This window comes from Magallana gigas, chromosome 8, assembly GCF_963853765.1.
Source record: "Magallana gigas chromosome 8, xbMagGiga1.1, whole genome shotgun sequence".
In the NCBI taxonomy this organism is placed as follows: domain Eukaryota; kingdom Metazoa; phylum Mollusca; class Bivalvia; order Ostreida; family Ostreidae; genus Magallana; species Magallana gigas.
The window spans coordinates 32,457,437-32,479,824 of record NC_088860.1 but is presented as its reverse complement, the minus strand read 5'-3'; the positions used below and the strand labels follow the sequence as shown (position 1 = coordinate 32,479,824).

The following is a 22,388-nucleotide window of genomic DNA, read 5'->3' as shown; positions in this document are numbered from 1 at the left end:
TTCTAAAATTGGGTGTAATCGAATACTTTAAAAACCCAAAGTAATTGAAATTTAGTCGATTAATTTTGAAAGTAATCGACCCCATCCCTGATGACTTGGGAATATGACTTACATTAATGGATGTAAATATATTATTTTATTATTTTACGAATATTTTAAAGTTTACGAAGGGCTTTTAATTTATCGTACCTGGTCTTTATTGCAATGCTTGTAAACATGTTCATTTAGCTTTGGTTATATAGTTTTATTTCAAATCCATTGCAGTAGTGGTCCCATCCGCGCAAAATTATATTAAACGGCGTTTGCGTGTTATAAACTAACTGAAATTTTGAATATTCCGCATATTTAAAACTGATTTCAAAAAAGAAAAAAAAAACCTATTTTTTTAACAGTTTAAACAGGGACGTATATATATACGTTCCTGGTTTAAACAAGTCTGAAATGAAATTTTTAAATTGATTCAGAATCAGAGAAAATTTTGTCTCTGTCAGAATCAGTTCAATACGGATTGTATGCAATGATACATCAGAAGTGGAAAAGTTTATTTGGAGTTGTCTCCCGTAACGCACCTGTCTGCTGCAGATACCTCTCACTGCGCATGCTTGATTCTATACCGGCGAATTCATCTCTGATCGCGACCGAAGAAGTTCAGGGAATATATTTGTTTATTTGCTGATTGACAGCTAATAGGTAAGAAATAGCTTAGAAAATCTAAACAATTTTTCTTGTTGAATAAGTCGAAAATAGCTATTAAATTATTCTAGTCCTCGAAACCTGTTTGGCACCACAGTTCCGGTTTTCTTGTTTCACACCTTTTTTGGGAGAGTGAGTCAAAGTGACTCAAGTTTGGGACGCTTGTGTTTTAATAAGGAGGCACATAGACAAAGTGATCAATAGACAAATTGTCGAGCAGGATTAAGAAGGGTATTTGTGACCAGTGGTTGAGTTGAATATTAAGGTGAACGTAATGTAAGTATTGATGTTTGTGCTGTTGTTATTTTGCTTAATTTACATTTCTCCTTCAGGCTAGTTCAGCATCACTTCATTGATTCAGCCACCGGTTGAATGCACAGCGACAGTTTCTCTGCATCTGTTGTTTGCACCGTCTATGTCATCATTAGAATTAGGTGTGAGTTTGAAATTTGGAGGTTGAAAGAGAGTGTTGATCTAATCTGATATGAATTAAATCAGGTGTCAATTTCTGTTTTGATTCGTATCAATCATCTTACATACTGTTCCATATTAGCTCAAGGTTTTCAGCTAATTTTAGTAGCATTTTTAAACTGTATTGTATGATTGCACAGTTACATGCAATTTATTTGAGTATCCGACAAAGGATGCAGAGCTGTTAAACTTAAGACGTTGTAGAAGTGGCACTTGTAGCCTTTAACATTCCTTTCATCATGATCATCAAAAAGCTGCTGGTTAATGACCGTGCCTTGAAACTGGATATATTTTATTATAATCATGATAATCAACAAGATGCTTGAAATTATAATTGCATGCTTCGGCAACTATGGTGAATAGAAATGTCACCTCATGCAGATATAATTCTGTACCAAGATGTAAAATGACTATAAATTTAGGTGACAACTTAACTTTACCAAACTTTACAGGTGTTGACTCTATGCCACCATTCATTGAAATTAATGGGCTTATAAACGCCAGGTTTGTTGAGACTAATGTGTCAGTGCATGGTAAATTAATTTCACTTCCAAAAACTTTGATTAGAACAAATCTTTACCTTCCCTCTCCCCAAGTTTGATGTATTATGATTAACAGCAGTACGACATCATTGAACAGTGAACTGCTATCTGTGAAATAATGTGAGTCAACAGTCTGCCTGCCATTGCGGTCCACCCACATACACTTCATCCACTGACAGGTAGATTTTAAATTCTTTAAAAATTAAATTAAAACACACAGGTAGGCAGTTTTTAGGGATATTACACATCCATGAAAAATGCAAGTACCGGTAAACAAGACTTGCTCTGTGTGTATAAAGTACAGAGTTGATGTCAGCATATTTGTGTAGGAGTAAAGTTTTTAATAGACTTAATAGACAGGAACATAAGGAGTTTTGATTGTTTTTCATCCGTTATGTACATATTTATAGCCCTAATGGGATAAAGAATGAACTCTTAACTGTCTCAGACATAAGTTGTCCTGAAGCATTGCATTAAGAAAGCTCAGAGTGTCCATTAACTTTTCAAAATAATGTTGAGGTTACAGACCCACTAGTGCTATCTTTATCATCTGGTGATAAGAAAGGGGGAGGCATATATCTCTTTATTCCATAGAAAAGGGGCAAAGTGAGGGCTAAAATGGGGGCTGAAGAATCTTTCGGCCAGAGGAATGAGGAGAAGATTAGGGTAAATAAGGGTAGGAATATTTTTTCTGCCAGCGAAATAATGGGTGGGAGGGAGTAGGTATATGGGGGGAGAGGGTATTATTCTGCTAGTGATCGAGACACAGCTAGCTCCAGATGCTGCAATGCACACACGTATCATGTCCATTATCGCTTCTCATCTCGTAATTTTGAGGATCAGCAGTTGCTAGCCGTTTGATTCTATCAGCATAAATGCACATGACATGCATTGTTGTTACATCATTGGTAGAAAAATGTGTTTTAATTGGCTTGATACTGCGTCAGCCACCAAGTTATTTAGAGTGACTTTTATACATACAGTTACAACTGTGCTTGCATTCTTAACAAGCCTGATAACATTTCTTGGTAAAAGTGCATAATATCTGGTTATTTTTACAAATTGGTCACACAAAAAACTGTAGCGTTATAAATAGTTTCATAATGCGCCTCCTGTTTCTTCAGCAGACATCTTACATTTACAAGACCTTGAGAGGGTGAGACGACAATATATCAGTCTGTTTATTCTGTCTTTTGGTGTAACATGAAATAATAGTCCAACTGTCACTGACCGCCTATTGATCAAGTATTATAGAGTGGATTCAAGGGGGGATTTAAGTTTTTCTGCTTTGGTGAACTGTCTGTTTACTTGATGATAAGAAAACTCTATAGCTAGCTATAGAGAGATGCATGCAGTGCAAAATCACGTTGTTAATAAAAGAGAAAATACTAGTTATATCCTAGGGGATGTTTGTAAATTGGATCTGTTCTGCCTCAATGCCTTACATGGGAAAGAAAGATAGATTGTCAAACACTTGTAATGCTTACATGTATTATCATAAAGATGGATATTTTTGTATGCTAGACTGCCTCATGCATACAATAGATATTTGCATAAACAATTAGCTGTTCTGTCTTTGTTTGTATATTTAAGCTGAATTGTCCAGGTTCACTTGAAACTCTTTCAGTAATTAACTTGTGGTTAAATCTTGTTAATCTTTTCTGAGGATTTAAACTAGCTGCTTTGTAAATATGAATTCCTTATCTTGGATATTTTGCTCAGCTGAGAAAGAGTCAACTCTATGATATTAATAAAATCTATACAGATGAATTAATAGCCTTGCATGGCAGGTAAGGTACCCCCGCCAAAATCGGATTCTAGAACTTGAGCATGGAGCTCCACTTAAGCCAGGGTCTTGTTGAAAGGAGGTCACACAGGTATGATATTTTACCTGTGCAGCCAGCAGGCAATAAATATGTGGAGTCTTTGGATTCTAAATATTGATACAGGTTTTTATTAAACTCTCTAAAAACAGATTACTGGACCAGCGTGTAGCTGGGTTGTATAATTTACGATCATAAACTTGTTGTTGTGCAGAGGAAATTATTCAGTGGGTGTAAAACCTTAGGCTGAATAATTCATGCATTATGCGTAATGCACAATAATCATGCTCTATGCACAAGGGGTATTGGACACTTTCACATATATATTTTCCTATTGCTTGTTTTCATTTTAGATATTTGTATATGTATACCAGGGTATTTCTACTTTCTTTTTGTGAAATTTAGTCATGGAACACCTGCATTAAATTGTCTCTAAAGTAAGAAAAACATAAATTTCTTGATATTGGTCTGGCTACTATAAAAACCCCATCTGGTTGATAAGTGCACTGTCTGCAGATTTTGATATGTGCAAATATTTCTTCTACTAACTACGCTTATTAAGTGTACATATGAAGGCAACCTGATTTGAATGATTATGTAATGCGCTTTTATTTTTTGATTTCTGAAGGCCACTCGTTAGCAGTCATATCTATATATGCATACCGTAATGTGCCAGTATTTAAGATTTCCGGAGGACATCTGTGAACAGATGCATATGTTTAGTGTGCCTCTTTATATTTCAGAAAGCCATCGATAAACGTAAATAATGTGCCTATATCATAATTTCTTATAAATACGTAGGCCATTGATAAGCGATTGAAATGTTGTGTTATTTTGATTACAGAAGGCCATTGGTAAGCGGTTGACACCATGAAAGCCCCCAACCACTTCCAGGCGGTGAACCTTCTGACCCAGCAGCCCAATGTCCCCCCACCCGCCCGCTCCCGCTACAGGAAGTTTGATATCTACCGTGATGTCGGACAGTTCCGTTTCATCGATGAACACGCTATTTCTGTAAGTATACACATAGATTGCAAATCAATTGTGTTGGCCGGGAGATATTCACCTGCTATAAACTGAGATGGTTAGGATAATGGTCTATTATCATATTGTTGGATGATTTATGGTTTGATATACTACTGTCTTATAACCATGTTATGGAAAGAGATACATTTCTCTTGCAATTAAGCATTTGAAATTGCAGTACATGTTGAGTCTTTAATTTTTTTTCCCGGGGGGGGGGGGGGGGGGGAGTTTTTTTTTGGGGGGGGGGGGGGGAGTAAATTTTGCAACTAATAGTATAGTACCGGTATAAAAATATTGACAAACTGATGAATGTTCAATTTACAACTTCTCCTGGTGTGCTTAATGTGATGAGTAATAAGCGATATGGGGCTGATTCAGTGCAGTGCGATGCTATCTTACTATCCCCTCATCCCCAAAGTGAGAACTAGGAAGATGTTATGCATCTCTTCTTCATTATCTGGGCTCCTATTTCATTATTTGTCTGGGAGCAGTAGTACAACCTGCAGGGGGTCCTATATATAAAATATATGAGCAGTATATATAGACATTTTGAAATGTGGAAGTCTCCCTGCAGTGTGATTAAATTTGTAATAAATGCCCTTCATCGGCTAACATGTAGACAGGAAATCTACCATTATAAAACAGGGCTCAATGCACTTTAAAAGACCCCCATTAAATGGAAATGTTTTTGAATTAAAAGTCAAAAAACTCGGAAGCTCAAGGCCTAGCTATCTGAAATTCAAAGCATTACGATATTAAATTATAAATATGAATTGCACATGATCAAAAGTTGTACTCCCAACGTATAAGTATATATGCATGTACTTGGTATGAAGATCGAGTTGAATTAATAAAGCGATACCTCAGGACATTGGGTTTCTACATTTTGAATACACTCTTTTAGTGTTTCAATTTGTTGAGCGGGACATGAGTTTTTGTAATTTTCTCTCTCTCTCAGACAGCTAGAACATAACTCTGGCATCTGCTGACTGATATTTTCCACAAAGTATAGAGGCAAATTTTTACAATGTGATCTAACAGACACCCACACTGGCAGAAGATCATTCGCTGTCAGTCATAGTTAGGAATGGGGAACTGTAAACAACGAATGTTGGAATTGCGCTCCAGAGAAAATAAAAAAATCCTGAAACGAAAATGATGAAAAGCAAAATTTGTTAGGGAAAAACAGTGCTTAAATTCTAAATTTATAAATGTCTTTGAGAGATAATGGACGATTGTAATGGTTACCTAGTGAGGGATATATCATCTAGTTAGTGTTAGGAATTCAAACTTAAATTAGTGCAATTAGGCCATTACTTTGCACGAGCAAGCAACTTCTGCTGTTAAATTCAGATAATGAATCTAAAACCATGGATATTATATAGAATGAAACACATTTGAATTCAGTTAATTGTGAAAGAAAGTTAATCCAATGGAATTTGATTTTTATACAGAAGCCTGCACTGAAATAAAAAACTAAAACCCACCCATAATTCATCTTGAGATGGCTTGTTTTGAATGATTATGTTGTTATATTGTAGGTGGCTAGCCAGGACCACAAAACCTTTAGAGATTTGATATGGCACCTGGTATACAGTCAGAATTACCAGTCCGACCTTGATAAAGCCAGGTAAATGAATTCACTGGGTTGGTAGACACACGCATTCATTCTCATATAGAAGCTTGGCAGGCCATAGCTCAGCAAGACTTTGCTATAATAGTTTTTACTGCTTGTTAAATGATATAGGAAATATTTGCTAAGGTTACAGTTTTTAGCATTCTTTGTCTCGGAAGTAAATTGGCCATGAAATAATGAATGGGAAAGACTAGTCTTGTTATAGAATGTCCAATAGATCACTTCATGTAACTGATTTCTGCAGATATGAATATTGTAGAAGTTGCTCTAAGGTACAGCAAATGATACAGACATTGTTATCAAATTGTTTTCCTGATCATGTAAACACATGGTAGACAGAATCAGAATCCATCTTTAACCACTGAATCTCAGCTCCATGAATCATTCTTCCGTATAAATTCACCATATGACTTTAACTACGGAAGAAACCACTGATGTCAACTTTATAAAGGGCCCTTCTTCTGAACGAAACATCTCGAGAATGTTGTTTATTTTTCATTATATTGGCTAGCCTCTCCTTACTGCAAGCTATTTATTGTAAAATTTGAATAAAAAAGAAAGAAACAGTGATGAAATTTCAACTTTTGGTTTCTCCTCCTATATTTTAGAGTGACAGTCTTGCCATTATAAGGCATTACTGGTATCATTTGTGAATGTTGACTGTCACTGGTTTTACTTATGAACATGAGAGAGAGAAAGAGAGAGAGAGGAGAGAGAGCAACTCCTTTGATAAAACAAAGTCTTTATAACCCTCAGCTCTATAGTTATGCTGAGTGCATGGAGGGCATTACCTCGTCAGATGGTGATCAGAACTATTTACAGGCTTATAAAACTGTTGAATATAATTTGCATATTTTCTCTCTGCATTTTCTCAGATGCCACTAATTGAGACTCGAAAGTAGGCAAGGGTATGGTTATATACATGGAGCCGATGGAGTCACTGTTTTAGGGAACAGTAAAAAATGCTGATGTGAATGTTTTGATAAAGCTATACACTCACTTTCATTGGAATGGGAAAGGAATGCTCTTGTAAAATCCATCGAAAAAATGATAAGCATTTGCCAAAATCTCAGACAAGATAGTAGAGAGAGAGTAGGAGACTGCTTGTGTGTGCAGGATGCATTTTCGCGAAGCTAATCCACCAACTCAACTCGTAATGCAGAGTAAATTGATGTGTTAAATTGAGCAGGCCTTTTTCTTGGCTGTTTTCATCCTATGGCAGAGAGAGCAAAATATTTGAAACATACTTCTAATTAACTTGATTTTCTTTATTGCATACCTTTGTCGTTTCCTAGTTTCTGACCTTGTGTTAAGTAACTTGAGACAGTGTTTATTGTTTATGTATATATATGGTTTGCTGTAACTGGAAATCTTCAAGGTTAAGAGGTATTAAAAAGAGAAAAGTTTTACGCCACATGACTAGAAGCACCCAATATAATGAGGTTTTTTTTACTCACTGAGTGGCATACTGATAATCATGTACTTATTAATTGTTGAACATGGCATCATTATATTAATTAAAAGTAAGAATGCAACCATGCAAAGAATGCACGATGATTATTTAAGATGTTACAAGTTTATTTAGTAAATCCAATTCCATATACAATCATTTCACGCATATACAGCTGTATAGCCACCTATGCATGTACATGTATTACCATACATGTATCTAATTGAACATGTATATGCTGCCAGATTTGTTGCAGTATTATGGTTTTTAAAACTTCGTTTGTAAAAAAAATGGGGTGGGAATGGGATAAAACAAGGTTTTAGTACATGTAATGTCCAAGCCAAATGTAACAAAAGGAGATTCATTTTTAAAATAATGATAAATTGTCTTTAAAGTTTATCTGATTTTGTAGTCCTGTGGATAAATAGATTTGAACAATGGGTTGGGACATGACCAACCCCTTTTCTGCCATGATATTGACCTGGAAAATAATTTATTTTAGTTGAACACTATATTCAGAATATAAGGTTTCGAATTGGTTAATTATCATAAATATGAAATCAGAGAAATTGACATAGCATTAATATGTAAATAGTGCCTGTTTGGGAGGGTAACTGTTGAAATTGACACCCCTCGAAAACCATTGTCAACCGATGCGAAGCGGAGGTTGACAATGGTTTTCGAGGGTTGTCAATTTCAAAGTTACCCTACCAAACAGGCACTATTTATTTCATTATACTGAATGTCTTAATTTTAAAGAAAATTTTACTGCTTCTAAATTTTACGGCGAACCATACACGCATAATTTACGCGCATGTAACAATTGGTTGTATTACCCGTTGCCAAGTGTGTTGCTAACGCTGAGTGTAATAGAACAAATTATTTACTGCGTCTAAACCAATCAGATTTCAGTATTTCACATGAAAGTATAATGAATTTTTTTGTCACAGAGCAATCTTTCGATGGATGACATGCAAGAACATGTACACAATAAGCTTTGCCAACGCTCCCAAGGGATCTCCGGAGGAAGTCTTGGAATCCTTCAAAAACAAGAAAGGGACATATGCCAGGATATACGAGACACTCTGTGGGTATGTGGAAACAATTTTGGCACGAGATCTCTGCATGTTTTTAATTTCTGAAGCTAAGCCATCTCATTCTCAAATACACTTAAATACACTGAGCTGATTAATGTATCTTTGTATTATTTGGACTGATTTTTCTTTTACAATGAAAAATTGTGTAAACTGTTGTTTTCAGATTAAGCAAAAAAAAAAAAATTTTTTTAAAATTCAATTAGCAATGCTATAGTTCTGTTGAGTTTAGAGTGATAACTCTTGCTGTTTTATTTTTAAAATTTAATTGTGTTTTTTTCAGACAAAAAAAAAGTTTCATCTTTATAACTTTAAATCTATTGAGTAAAGAGAGATAACTCTTGCTGTAGGTATGCTGGCCTGTTCTGTACAGTGTTGACGGGATTTGCCAAGGGTCTGGACTACCGCCCTGGCGACAAGTTCAAGGGCACCGAATACAACCACAGCTGGAACGCGGTGTACATCGACAACAACTGGTACCTGGTCGACTCGCACTGGGCCACGCGGTACCTCATCTCCGAGAAAAACATGCCCGAAAACCTGGTGTGTATTTAGACAAACTTAAGTTCTCGTAAACCTCTCTGTATACTAAGTCAGGGCCTCAGATCTTATACACTCAGCATATAAAACTGGTTAACAGATATACAATATTTATTGAAATGAATAAAATCATGGAGTAGGGAATATGTATACAGACATACTTATTGAAGTAATCGTTGCTTTGCTACTTTATTTTATTTGGAAGATGGAAAAGCTAGCTCTTTGCAATGATTATAACACCAATTCTTTTCAGAGTTATTGAAGAGTATTTTTAGTTGACATGAAATCTTTGATTTAAATGGGGCTGATGAGTACTTTCAAATTTGAAGCCAATGAAAGTAACTATTTCTACTAATTTTGTTCCAAATTGGCAATTCATTGATCTTGAGTGCATATGAGATAAACATTGGTCTCTTGTATTTTAGAAATCTATGTCTGATCTATACAGATTTCAACAAAAGTTTAAGAATTTTTATTTGTAGCATATATCATGAAAGAACACATTTTAAATTTGATTTAAAAATCCCTGTATTGAAAGAAAATATACTTTTATTAATCATATGTTTCAAATATGGATTTTGAATATTCAAAATTTCTATTGTGTAGATTTTTAAAATTTGTAAATGTATCTGAATGTAAGCAGTGCGTGAGAATTTAGTGATAAGCACGCCCAGATTGTTATTTTTAGGCGTCTCATCGCACCGTGGCGGTAAGTGAATTGGCCGGGGATAAATCTTGGTTTGACTCCCGGCTACCAATGTTTCAACCAAACTGGTTCTTGGCTTAGTTCTGACTAACATTTAGTAATTTCAGCTGCATGATGCATGAAATAAAATTATTTCTTGTTTTTATAAGTACATGTTCTAGTACATTTGTACAACAAATTCAGAGAAAGCCTGTTCATTGTTTGTTTTAGTCAGGAATTTTTCTCCAGAGTTTTGGCTGTTATCTGTTTTTGAGGTTTGGATCACTGTAGTATTTGGATGCTTATAAATTACTTTATCAAATATCAATCTGTAAAAATTCATTTTTTTCCAATACATCACATGCTGTACAAAACAGGCATGAATTGTAATAACATTTCTTTGTCTTAAAATATCTGTTTCTATTGATTTTCAATCAAATTTTTTTTTTTATTGAACTTTTTAATTTGTAAAAGGTATTTACCAAATTATGAAATTTTGAATTGCAATATTTATCTAAGTCCTCAAATTTTGGTGGATAAAATGTTGATAATACATGCATGGGGATGCAAAAAATCTGGGGCAATGGCCATTTCAATTTTATATTAATCCCCCCCCCCAGAAATTTAGGTAAAATAAGAAATAAATCCAAATATCATAGTGAATATGAATTCTAGAGATGGTTATAAAATGCTTTTGTACAAAGATTGAGGAATGGAACTGATGCTATTTGCATGACACATAATTATATTTTTATACATGTAATAGAGAATGTCATTCAAATTCTTGACAACTGAAAACAAAGTTACTATGGATGTCTTTCAACATCTTAATATGTTACTGCTCATACTATTTATATGTATATATGGACCTGTGTGGTTAGTTGTACCAAACTAAAACGACAATCTAGTTAGGTAAAAAATATAGTGTCTTGAAGAACTTGTTTGTTTAACTGTTAATTATTATAATATTACTAAATTAGTACAGTATACTGTTATCCTATTTAGTAACTATCATGACTGTAGTATTTCTGATAACTGTGTTAGCATCTCTGTCAATGCATTTAATGTTTTTATAAAGATTGTTGCAGCTCAGAGCATTCAGTTCACTGTAAAGAATTTTTCAATAGGCTTTTTTATGCTTCAATGAAAGAAATTCATTTTTTTAAGTTGCTGAAATTTTATCACTATGCTGCATCATATGAATCTTTAAAGCTTGCACACTTGCCTTTGATGTTAGGCAATGCTATCTGATGAACCTAACAGGTAAATAAGTTTGTAATGTATAAACCACTATCTGATATTTTAACTTGGTACTTGTAGGTGTATGAATATGATGACTTTTACTTCATGACCGACCCCGAACAACTGATCTACAGTCACTGGTCCCAGAGGGAGAAATGGCAGCTCCTTTCCCGCCCCCTCAGTCTGTCAGAATTCGAGGACCTCCCCCTCGTCAAGTCCTACTTCTTCAAGTGCGGGATGTACTTCATGTCCCACCAGAAAGGGGTGGTCCCAACCCAGAAAGGGAAGATCGCCATTACAGTGGGGTTCGTCAAGCCAACCAACTTCACTTACAAGATTGTGTTTGCTGAGAACGGGGACGAAAATTTTAAAGGCCAGAAGTTGAAGAGCTATGCGCTGCAGGAGACGTCCTATAACGAGGTTACCTTCATCCTCCGGGCTCCAAAGTCCGGGCCTTACTACTTCACCATCTTTGCCCAGCTGTTGACTGGAGATATAGGAGTGAAGAATGTGTTTACTGCGTCTGCTGAATACAAGATCATTGCAGACTCTGCTGCATCGGATGCTGTGCCCCTCCCCAACTGCTCAGACAGCAACTGGGGCCCAGGAATTCCTGTAGACCAGCTTGGCTTGGAGCCTTCCCAGAAAGACGCCATCATCACCACAGCAGACGGCAAAGTCCAGATGGAGTTCAAGAAGAACAGACCAGCCTACATCCTGTGCAAACTTAGAAAGCCCGGAATGAGGGATGAAGATCTGGAGAGATATGTGTCTGATCGGGAACAGGGCGACAGCATCGTGGTCAGTGCAAATCTTCCCGTACCCGGAGAATATGGGCTGGAAATCTATGGCAACGACCCAGCTAAGGATGGGGACACTTACACACACGTCTGTCAGTACTTTGTCCACTTCGCCCAGCCCACGGAGCAGGCCAATGCCTTCTACCAGGAGGCTCCTAAGCGGTGCCAGGTACCACCCGCTCAACAAGCTTACATCACCAACGGTTATAACCCTGACAGTGCAGGGGTAAGTTTCTAGCTGTCTTTTGCAGATCATTTCTGCTGCAGAAATATTGACAGGCACAATGAGTTAAAAAACCAGTTAACAAGTCCCAAACATAAAAAACTTAATCTATGTGAAAGTTTATTTCAGATTTTAATATAAGAATTTGTAGAAATATTGATAATTATCCACTTTTGTGAAAATTAATGGCCTTTACCTTCTTTGAATGATTACTTTCTCTACTGCATATTAAGCATTGATCAGTGTAACCTGAGAAACGGTGCAGATGTGTATAATGGTGTAATTTAAGAATGGCTGCAAATACATGTAACACATTCACATGCACACAAATTCATACTGACATGCAGTAAACATCATTTTTACATGTAATTATTCATTCTCAGGTGTCCCTTAATTTATACATGTTATAAGCAGTGTAATATAACTTGATACTGCAGGAAACATTCTCACTTTGGCCAGACATATATTTAAAGAAAGCTACAAATAATCCTTTGTTGATATTCAGATAAAAATAAACTCAGATATTCACAGGATATAAAACAGGAGAAGCTGATAATTCAAATCCTTCCTTGAAAAGGAAATATGCTATTAAAATTATTTTAAAAGTTGAGAAGGGAAAAAACCACAAATTTGGTATGTACAAAATGTTAATTATCATGATTATTGAAGTGTTTCTTATGTATATACTTTTTTTTCGAATTTCTTATGCATCTGTCTGCCAGTTCATCTTATAAAACTTAAATAGCCTTTCTTCTTGTAAACCTGAAATATAAAACTATTTTGATGATAGAAGATGTTTGTAGATCAGTGTCAGAGTAAATTATTATCAAAGTTCAAGGCCATTGAAGATTCACTGTATTCTGTAGGTTTAATTGATTACTTAATGGTACATGTGCATCAGGAATATGGTGTACACTGATTTCTATTTACATGTAATGTAAGCAGCCTGTCTGTTCAGTACACCACATTAGATGTATATTAACAAAAACATCCTGGTGATTTGCTAACTGGCTCATTATCATTGTAAATTAATTACGGTAATGCAGAGGTATTGAAGGTTCATAATATAGTGGGGTCTCACTAGGGCATGTTGGAAGGTACAGCTGATTTTCATGTTTTGTTTAAATTAAGTTTGATTATAAGTTCATGTTTAGTTTGCAGATGTTTAGCTAAAAATACTGCAGTATCAGTTTACTCCATATTACATTCAGTTCTGACAGATAACTTGTATTTTTTTGTGGCTTTATAAAAAAAGATTAGCTCAATCTGTTCAGAGTGTTTACGCTCTGTTTCCCTTCACTAACAACATATCTGACCCTTAGAAACTCTGGTTAGAAAACAATTAACAGAGAAATAAACATCCAAAGAATTAAAAACACCTTGCAGACATTTACAACTGTTATAGGCTCACTGTTACACAAGTCTAGTGGAATGGGTCAATTTGCACACTATTGCTAAAATCTTTAATATCATGTGTCACATATCCTCAGGAATTTAAAATGGTTCCCAGAAGAATGGTTGTGTATTGTACATGTTGTAGTGGTTTGTGTTTACTTCTCAAGTTTTACAACAGAAAAAAATTATACCCCAAACCAATCTACAGGAAGTGTATTTGTTAAATATTTCCTCCTTTGCGCAAACTGGATTTTTTTTTAGAGGAAAGTTAAATATGGATCAGGTACAACAGAAATAGGATTTTTCTCTGGCCTCAAGATCAGAAACTGAGTACAGACTTTTAAAAGTCAGATTATAGATTTAAAATATCTTGTTTTATTTCTAACAAAACTGTTTGAAAAATAGCAAATTTCAAAAACCATGAGGTTTTGGTTACAAATTATTAAAAGTTGTTAAAATTTTTAGATTGGTCTGTTCTTAGTTTATGGTCTTGGGGACCTAGTTTAAAGCATAAAAATATTTCACCTATTTTGGATTTTTTATTTTAATTGCTTAACCTTTGCAGCTAAGCCAGAACATGGCGAACATGAACATGGGTGGACCGGGTTTCGGGGGTGAGATTGACCTGGACAGTCTTCCTCCCCCACCCCCCGAGCTTCTACAGCAGCAGTACCTGTATGGAACAGTACCGGACAGCAGACAGCAGGGGGTATACAGTCAGTTCGCAACCCCCCAGGGTCAGGCCTCACAGGGATTTACCCCAGGGACAGGAAACGTACAGATGCCTCCACCCCAGAAGGCTGGAGTCACAAATGTTCCACCCAGTAAACCTATTCAGGTAAAGCACAGATATGTTTGAGCTAAATTAATGTATTAATCATATATCTTTATTAATGATTTGTGAATAGTTTAATCTTAATTCTTTAATCTTAAATCAATGTAAGTTTACATTTAGAAAGCAAAAGTGAAGTTAATTTGTGTTGGCTCATGACATGTTGCTTTTAGGTATATCACAATATAAATATGGATGCAAATCGTATTGATTTGCTTGATGTTATTTCGAAGTTGTAGAATCTATAAGGTCATTGTTCGTGTTGTCAGAAAAAAGATTTTCTTATTTCCTGCTTTTTTTGCTATAAAACAAAATTTAAGAAACTTCAAGGTTTCACCTATGTAAATTTATAGGAATTTTACTTCCGCTTTGACACTTCTGTTATAAACTGATTCACGATTTTATATTTAATGTTAAATGCAATAGCAATATTCATATAGAAAAAATAACTTTTCAACATTTTCCTCATTCAGGTTGAAAAGCGTTCTGTCGGACAACAACCCCCAACTGCACCATCCACTTTTAAACTGGTTCCTGTCAGGACTGAGCAGGAAAAGCCACCACCACCGGTGGCTCCCCCGGCCGGCCCCAGTAACCTGAAGCCCAGTCTGGACCAGATTGATCGCCAAGTTCTACACACTGTGGATGACCATGCTATACAGGTACAATAATACCTGGTAGTACAAGTATGAGTACAAGTATGCTACTGGCAAATGACCTATTCTCTCCATGGACCATTTCTTTCCAGTGCATTGTTACGTCATTTTAATAACATATAAAACTATACAGTGGAGCCTCACTTATCCGGACACTTTTGTCCCCAGGCCAAATCGTCCGGATAGGTGAAGCGTCCGGATATCTGAATTGTGATATTTACCTTTAATATTTATGGAAACATAACTCATAGATTAATTATACAATTAAATATTTTATTTTGATAGCACTACAAAAAAAGTTTAGATTTTTTTTAAATTAACAAAACAAAATATTGTTAAAAACATTATTTAAGGTATGTTTTTTCCACAGGAAACCAAGCACTACATTCTTCAAGGCAACACATACACATGTACATAACAATCACTGTATTAAACCGATAATTCAATTACATTCGCATAACAAAGCGAAGAGAAAAAAGTCGGTGTTCCACTTTACGCTGACAAATCTTTTTCTTCAAGCTAGTGGTGATCGCAATTCTCGCTCTCTTGGCCAGTGGTGTTGACATGTTTGAAGCTGCTCAACATTTGATGATTGAAAATGGCTGAAAATCTGTATATATTCCCTTATTGATAATTGTCCAAGCTATTTTTCATTGACAGAACTTACCCAAGCTAATTTTACGTATCAATCTTTCTATAGAGTTAATTGCACCCAAGCGATATTTACAAGTAGCGTGAACACTCATCCACGCCATGTTTGGCATAAATTATTATTACACTGTTAATTGAACACACGCTATAAAATTAATGTCGATACCCTGAACATCCCAAGTGGTCTTAATAACTATCGTAAACAGAACTCAAATTATCAAATATTTCATTTCAATTACGTTTTAAAATGAATAAGCGTACGAACGATCTAATCACACTACGATTAATAGAATTTTAATTCAATCAATAGATGACTTTATTAAACACAAATTAAACAATTTTCATGTCATTTTAATCAAACAATAACAGTTCATAAGTTAAATGGCGACAATTAAACATGTCGCATCCATGGTTATCGTAATATCCTCGGGCGAGTACATAGCGTGACACAGGTGACCCCGATTACCGGACGAAGGCATTGTTTAAAACCAACAACCAGTGTCAGATGTTTTTACACCAATTTGCACTTGCGCATAAAAAACTTTTGTGCCCCCGAACACTTAAATGTGACCGTCCGGTTAAATGAGGTAAAATTTAAAGGAAAACTGTATTATGTGGTAAAATTTGACCGTCCGGATCCGGAACGCGGAATTCCGGATAAACGAGACAAATTATTGTGTAAAAATTCCGTTCCCAATAAAAATCGACCGGTAAGTGAAGCGTCCGGATATCTGGCGTCCGGATATCTGAGGCTCCACTGTATACAGAAATGAAGTAACAAAAATTACCGGTAATGAATTATTGCACTTGGAAGAATTGGTCACACACCAGTATAGTACTCATAAAACTGATGTATATTTTCACAAGTTAGTAGTTATGCTTCAATTTTTTTTTTTGTAAAATAAGTACTAGTACATGTACTGTATGTACACTCTGTTGTGGTAGTACTCATAAAACTGGTACATGCATCTTATTATGTATGTTATTGTCCTGATTGGAGATTTTGAATTGATTACCATACTTACTGAGGAAGGGTAATGTAAAGATATTTAAATATACCGGTACATGTAATACGCAATTGAATTTTTTCTTCTGGTATGCTTACACAGAATTTCATTTACAAAAATAATAGCATGGGGCCAGAACAAAAATTCAGTATTGGGTGCTTATTGAGGTCATTATGATTGTTCAGTCATTGTCCCATACACATGTATAATATCATAACCTTGCTCTGTTTAGGTTTCAAAAAGTGAGCATCCAAGCTTCAGAGAATTGGTTTGGGATTTGATCTTCTCAAAACACATCTCCAATGAATTAGAAAAAGTGAGGTAAGCTCTCATTGAATACAATTTGTATTCACATCAATCACATTTTTACATGAAAAGAGATATTTTTATTTGCTCTGATTTAATAAATGATGAAGTGTTAATCAAGAACTGTGTTGAAATAAGAACCAACTAATGAATATAATGTCAGGAGTTGTTACCTCTCATGATTTGTTACTTTGAACATTTTGAAAGAAAACTATGATTAGTACAGTAAAAATTAATGGATTAGTATTATAACCAGTTATGTGATTTTATGCTCAAATTAAATATTTCAGAGTAATCTTCCGATGGTTAGCTACTAAGAATTTGAAAGAGATTATCTTTGACAATGTTGAGAAAGGCAGCCCTGAGGAAGTCCTCCTTGGACTCAAGGAGGGAAAAACCACATACGCTATGGTGTTTGACACAATGTGCAAGTAAGTACATGTGTGAGGGTTTCTTTGGGGTCCAGATATGAAAGGGAATTTTACATAAAAAAAGAATACTGCAATCTAATTTAACTTAGAACTTACATCCCCTGCCAAGTTTTTAATATGTTGCATGGAAACTAGGGAGCAGGTGGAAGTTCCAATTTTAATTAGATTATAGAATATATAGGTAGTTACTGAGATAGTATCATACATGTATGTGGGTAAAGGATACTGTCTGTGTTGAGGCAAGGACACTGTATGAGAGGGAAAAGAGTTTGTCAAAGGAATGTGGCCGTGTGGAATCTCTATTCTTGTCTCTTTAAAGTTTTGTGTTTAAATTTTTTACAAGTTTAGCTGTACAGGTGAAAAATTGAAATTGTTTGGAATGGCTAGAGTTCTTTATCTCGGAATGAACTTCTTTTGTTTTACATCTTTAAAATCCAGTAATTTTTTGTTCATATTTAGAATAATATATAGTATTACAAATATTCGAACTATTTTTATGTTTCTTTTGTCTACATGTGTCAAATATAGTTAATCAATTTGTTTTCAACTTTCAGTTATGCAGGATTACACTCCAGAATTATTAGTGGCTACGCTAAAGGTGCCGACTACAAACCTGGCATGAAATTCAACCCAGGAACAAACCAGCACTCCTGGAACGCAGTCTACATCTACGGAACATGGTGCCTTGTGGATGCCCACTGGGCCGCCCGAAGAATCATAGGAAAGCCCACATCCCAAGAGGAGTTCCACTACCAGCTAGATGAGTACTTCTTCCTCCCCGATCCCCATCAGCTCATCTACACCCACTTCCCTGACGACCAGCAGTGGCAGTTGTTGGACAGGCCCATAACACTGGAGGAATTTGAAAACATGCCACACATGAAACCCCAGTTCTTTAAGTATGGACTTGAGTTTGTGAGTCACCGCACTGCTGTGATTTACGGACGAGGTGAAATGAATGTGCGTCTGAGGTACCCGGCCCATAAGCTTGCCGTGGCTTTCAACTTTACCGTGCAGTTTGAGAGCGGGGAGGAGGAATACAAAGGAACCAAATTAAACCGCTACGGCATGCAAGAAAGTGTTGGAGGAATTGCCTCCTTCAGACTCCGACTGCCAGTGAAGGGATCCTTCATTCTATACATCTATGCCAAGGAAGATACCCCAGAGAACAAAGATAATGTGTATGCCCAAGTGTGCGAGTATAAGATTGTCCAGGAAGAAGTTTCTGCCACAGAACCACACCCCTTCCCACCTTGTGCCTACCTGAACTGGGGACCTGGCACCTCTTTCTACAGGTACGGACTGGCCACCTACCAACAGACTGCCCAAATCTTGACCAGGGACGGAAAAGCAGAGTTACAGATTAGGATCCCAAAGCAGATGCAATTCATGGCTAAACTGAAGCACAATGATCGAAACGATGCCGACTTGGAAGGCTATGTGATTCACAGAATTGTGGGAAACACTGTTTACTTCAACATCACTGCCCCAAGTCGTGGTGAATATGGACTAGAAATTTATGCCAATGACCCAGCTACCGAAGGTTCTACGCTGTATCATGTGGCACAATATTTAGTAGAGTGTAATGAAGATGTAAAGACCGTTCCATTACCCAAACTGCCTGCTGGATATCTGGGAGCTCAACCTAAATTTAATGACTATGGCCTGAACACTTTAAGTCATCACATCCCTGTAATTCACCTAGAAACCAACACAGTCGAGATTCAGTTCTCTGTCGCCCAAGAAATGAGAGTCACAGCCAACCTGATAGAAGTGGAATCTGATCGAGAGATGCCAGAATTCGTTTTCACCCAGACCAAGGATTCGGTGGTCAGCTTCATAGTCAACTGCCCGTCCGTAGGGTTCTACAAACTACAGCTGTATGCCATCCCAGTCAACGACCCAAGCCAACAGCTACCAGGGGTCTACAACTACCTGATCAACTGTCAGAAAAAGACCAAGAACGCCTACCCCTTCCCCAAACAGTACGCCCAGTGGAAGGAAGGCTGCTACATGTGGGAGCCATTAGTTGTTCACAAGGAGATCGGGAAACCCAAGGTCAACTTCCACGTCAAGATCCCCAAGGCCGAAGCTGTCGCCGTGGTAACGGATCAGGAGTGGACCCACCTTCAATCTTCGCAACCCGGAATCTGGCAAGGGGAGGTTAATCTGGCACCTTATTACGGAAAAGGTGTCAAGTTTACAGTGAATGCAAACTTTGGAGGGGATAAGACTAGTTATGCAACCTTGCTGGAATATTCAATTTAGATAATATATAAGAAATTGTTGATAGAATTGAAGATAGATATTTTTTTTGAGTGTAGGAATATGTAAACACATTTTCTCTTTAGCAAGCAAGCATAATTATTGTATACTCCTGCTTTGTTAATCTCTCAATACAATACATGTAGTATTTTATTTTTTCTAACCTAATTATCACGAAAAAAAAGGGATGTTTAAAGTTTGTCATTTAACTGAAATGATATTGTCTAATAATATTGTGGCATTATAAGATTAAATTTTGATACCATGGACGTAACTAATTACATAGTTTTAATATTGGTGTCCAAAACTGCATTGCATATGATTTATATATATGTACAAGTATGAAGGTGACTTGCATAAATTAATTAGCATCTTTTATTTTTATTTTTAGGGATCAATTTCTGTTTTCCATTATTTCATGTAGCTGTTATGTTATTGGTTTATATCTTTGTTTTGGCTGACAATATTTTTTGAGACAGATTTTAATCATATTAGCTTGTGAAACAAGTGCTTTACATGTACATGTATTCGTATAGGAATATATTTTTTATTGTTGCTACTTTATAGTTTTTTCCCTCCAATTAAAAAAACACAAAATTAAATGCTCTGTTTTATACATGCTTTTGTAAAGCATCTATTTCTTATACATATTACTAGTTTCTTACATGTTTTTGATGAATTATGTACAAATGAAATTAGGTATTTTATTTTGTATCTGGCTGAGAAAAACACCCCTGCATATTATTTTTATTTTTCACATTCAATTTAAAGCAAAAAATGATTCACTTTAAAAAGGACATGTTTGAGTTGACAATGTAGGTGTGTAGGTAAAACCTTCATTGATGAACAATGTTTTGTATATTTTTTTTTTTTTTACAAATGTGCAATTCAATGTCAGTGTTAGATGTACTTTCTGTTAACATTTAAAATCCTTCATCACTATCACACCACTTTTTATGCACTAGTCATTTAGGCTCAAAGTGTCTGTTCCAGACGAAATTCATGAGATGTATGTACATGTTCTTATGTCACAAGGCTGGCATTGATGGCCTACAGCAAAGCTAATCTTTGAAATTAAAACCCACACTATCCTGACAAATTTTTGATGTGCACAGTCCTTAGCTAGTTTAATTTAAGAAATGATATGGTAATTTGAAAAAAATTAAACTCTAATGAATATACATGGAAATTATTTTTAAAAAAACCTATAGTCCTTTATCTCAGTTCTTATTTTCAAACATGATATTTTGAAGATCCCATAGATATTACGTTGATAAAGCTTTGGGGCCAAGATGTGTTCAACAACAGAAAGTTTGTTTTGGAGCTAGATGCCATTGGAATGTGTTGTTTTGGCCCTGAGGTGTTCAAATTGAATTGATTCTTCCATTGAAATGTGATTTAGTATTTAGTCCATTTAGTTAAAAAAAAATAAACTTGTCGTATACTGTTGTGCATCTCCATTTAACTTACTTCTGAGCAATACGCATACATTTTTTGTTGATTTTTGACAGTATAATTATATATACAATGTGTTGTTCTGTTAAATTGTAGTAACGCGCTAGGACTGTTACAATGTCTTGAGAGATCTGTGTCAATTTTATCAAGCTTTATAGTTATAGGCACAATAAAAAGCTTACTTAATATGATGGCTGTGTTTGAGTGTTTTTCATTTTACACTGTGTCTTTTATAATTAAGGACATTGAAGTGAATTTAATTATGGTTGAGAAATGAAAAGGAATGAAGGTCTTTTTTGTTATTACATGTACTTGGTGAGATAAATAAGGACTAAATAAGGAATCATTCTTTGAGTATTATGAGGTGATAATTTCGGTCGGGGCGTGATCAAATCCAATAAAGCCCAAAGGGCTTTATGATAGATTTGATCACCCCCCGACCGAAATTATCACCTCATCATATTCAAAGAATGATTCCTTATTACTTATATTTATATAATTTTAAGCCATCGTACGATTAAATATTTAGATATAAATAAGCAAACCCCGCTGGCGCCTCAATTTGACGTCATTTGTATAATGGGTGATATAGTACAAAATCGATACGTAGTGTTATCAGAGGCAAAGACACTGATAAATGTAAATATATGCATTTAAAAGTTGAATTGTTTTTGGATCTAAGTTTAATGAAAATTTGGATTTCTTTTTTTTAAAATTCAGTTTGGGTCCAAGCTGTTCCTCTCCGTCTTAGTGATAGTTTACTGCGTTACATAATTTTATCATTTTAATTTATAGCTCGCCCGAGTCACTGATTTTTGTTTTTGAGGTATAAATTATTATGGTTCCCTGACATTTGCGTCCGTTAAGTCAACCATTTGTTGTTAGCTCTTACACTTTTGAGATGGTTGACGGTTTCTTATTGTCAATTTTTTCACTTGATATTTTAATGTTTAAAGGCACTTAAAGAGCTAACGTTATTGCTAGTATGGGACTAGAAACAAAGAAATTCAATGAATAATAATCGATGCACAATCATAATATTACATGCCATTAAAACTACAGACAACAAAGAAATAATTTTATAATGAAAGAAAAAGTTAGCAAGCTCACATACTCCCATTTTTCCACTACTTGACATTGCTATACAAAGTAAACAGCAGGGCAC

At 35.5% G+C, this 22,388-nt stretch overlaps 1 protein-coding gene across 4 annotated transcripts; it reads left to right on the top strand.

Moving 5' to 3' along the window:
- The first annotated feature begins 542 nt into the window (after positions 1–542).
- On the top strand, positions 543–21,414 carry LOC105340073 (uncharacterized). 4 transcript variants are annotated; one of them, XM_034473771.2, is made up of 12 exons: positions 543–690; positions 4,374–4,543; positions 6,097–6,185; positions 8,592–8,732; positions 9,086–9,278; positions 9,964–9,984; positions 11,281–12,228; positions 14,186–14,458; positions 14,926–15,114; positions 16,999–17,087; positions 17,363–17,503; positions 18,058–21,414. In XM_034473771.2, the coding sequence occupies exons 2-12, from the start codon at positions 4,400–4,402 to the stop codon at positions 19,769–19,771; spliced, it is 3,942 nt and encodes a 1,313-aa protein (XP_034329662.2). In that variant the 5' UTR covers positions 543–690; positions 4,374–4,399; the 3' UTR covers positions 19,772–21,414. The 4 variants fall into 4 exon arrangements, with proteins under 4 accessions (XP_034329662.2, XP_034329666.2, XP_034329664.2 ...); XM_034473773.2 differs by lacking the exon at positions 543–690 and adding an exon at positions 817–969; XM_034473772.2 differs by lacking the exon at positions 543–690 and adding an exon at positions 4,141–4,288.
- The last annotated feature ends 974 nt before the right edge of the window (positions 21,415–22,388 follow it).